At 46.5% G+C, this 1,535-nt stretch overlaps 1 protein-coding gene across 1 annotated transcript; it reads right to left on the minus strand.

The window, feature by feature from the left end:
- Nucleotides 1-243: 243 nt before the first annotated feature.
- Pmar_PMAR016793 (Acid ceramidase precursor, putative) lies at nt 244-1,392 on the minus strand (the record flags this gene model as incomplete). The annotated part of the gene is made up of 1 exon (XM_002766536.1): nt 244-1,392. The coding sequence occupies one exon, from the start codon at nt 1,390-1,392 to the stop codon at nt 244-246; it is 1,149 nt and encodes a 382-aa protein (XP_002766582.1).
- Nucleotides 1,393-1,535: the final 143 nt, after the last annotated feature.

Here is a 1,535-nt window from a genome sequence, read left to right on the forward strand (position 1 = left end):
AAAGTTTCCCATACAATGTACCATATCATCATGTCCCATGTAAGAACTCGGCAAAGGATAATTGATCGAAAAAGTACTGCCTATTAGCAGCACTTGAGTAGATGTACTCCTCTAATAGGAGTGAGTATGAATCCAGTAGTATTTATGGAGTGCAGAACACCCATGAGTATATCTGAAGGCATGGACGACAAGAGTCGTCTTGAGAAATGGCGGACACAATTATATCACGAATGGCATCATATATCACTGATGGTTCTTGTTCCAAGCATCATCAGCATCATAACGAATATAGGTGGAGAAGTCACCATATGTGGGATCCATAATGGAGGTATAAATAGTGTGATTCGTAGAGACTCCGCTTAAAAAGGAGCAATCCATGACAACATCCCAGGTAGACTTTATATCATTAGTCTTACCATGCTCCTTCACACAGTTCTCAGCAACAGTACGTCTAGGATCAGAAATCGGATCGGCCTCCCAGCGATCGTAGTTGGTCTGCACCAAATACCAATTATCGGCCTCGCTGTAATCACCAGTCTGATTGTTCAAATATGCAGGCTCGTGTACCTCACCGTTCTGGTCAATGGCCAAACCATCTTCATCACGAGTAAGAACTACAGCTTTGAACTCATCACCAGTCCCAGCCATCGATAGGTACGCTGGAACAGCCATCGGACATTTGCTGAGGTACTCCACGGCAGGCTCAAAGTCGATAATACCCTGTTCAAAGATCATCTCATTGAACGTCTGAAGCGCAGAAGCTCTCCCTTCTTCGATATACTCGAATATATCCTGCTTGGTCGGAGTCTCTCTGTAAGTGGGATAATATCTGTAGTTAGCTTGCATAGAGAGGTGACCAGGGATATCAACGGTGACAAACGAAGCTGCTAACCAATAGAAACCAGAAGCCTTGAAATCAGGTACGCCGTTCGAGTTGTTGACGACATCGAAGTTAAGAGTGACTGGCCTGGCGTAGGGGGTATACGCTGGGGGACGATCCATGTTACGTCCCTGAACAACATTGCCTTCACAATCAGCGACCAAGAGGGCAGTGCACTCGTTATTGTCTTCGGCAGTAGTGCTTGATGAATCAGGATATTCGATGTGCTCCATCTCAATTGCATACAACCAAGCCGAGAGATAAGGATAGCTCACGTAATGGCCTTGAGTACCGAACTCTTCCGATATGCCCCTGAGCTCACGAGCCTGCGTAGGAAAGAACTTATCAGCAGCATCAGCCAGAGTATCATAGTCTTCGTCTTGAAGCTTCTCCTTGCCGAATACGGTAGCATTGAATTCGCGGAATAGGGGCTCAAATGTATCCTCGTAAGCATACTCCTTGAGGACAGCTCTCACTGCTGGTTTGAAATGCTCCTCGGGGGGTTCAGACATATCAATGGTTACCGTGGGAGGTTCCGGCGGTAATTGACCATCTCCCTCAGCAGCAGATATAGCGGACATGACCCCACGAGGTGAACTGCCCAACAAGAATAGATATAAGGCTGCGATGAAGCTGGAACTCGATTTCGTGACGA

The sequence above is a fragment of the Perkinsus marinus genome (genome assembly GCF_000006405.1).
Source record: "Perkinsus marinus ATCC 50983 genomic scaffold scf_1104296972476, whole genome shotgun sequence".
NCBI lineage: Eukaryota > Perkinsozoa > Perkinsida > Perkinsidae > Perkinsus > Perkinsus marinus.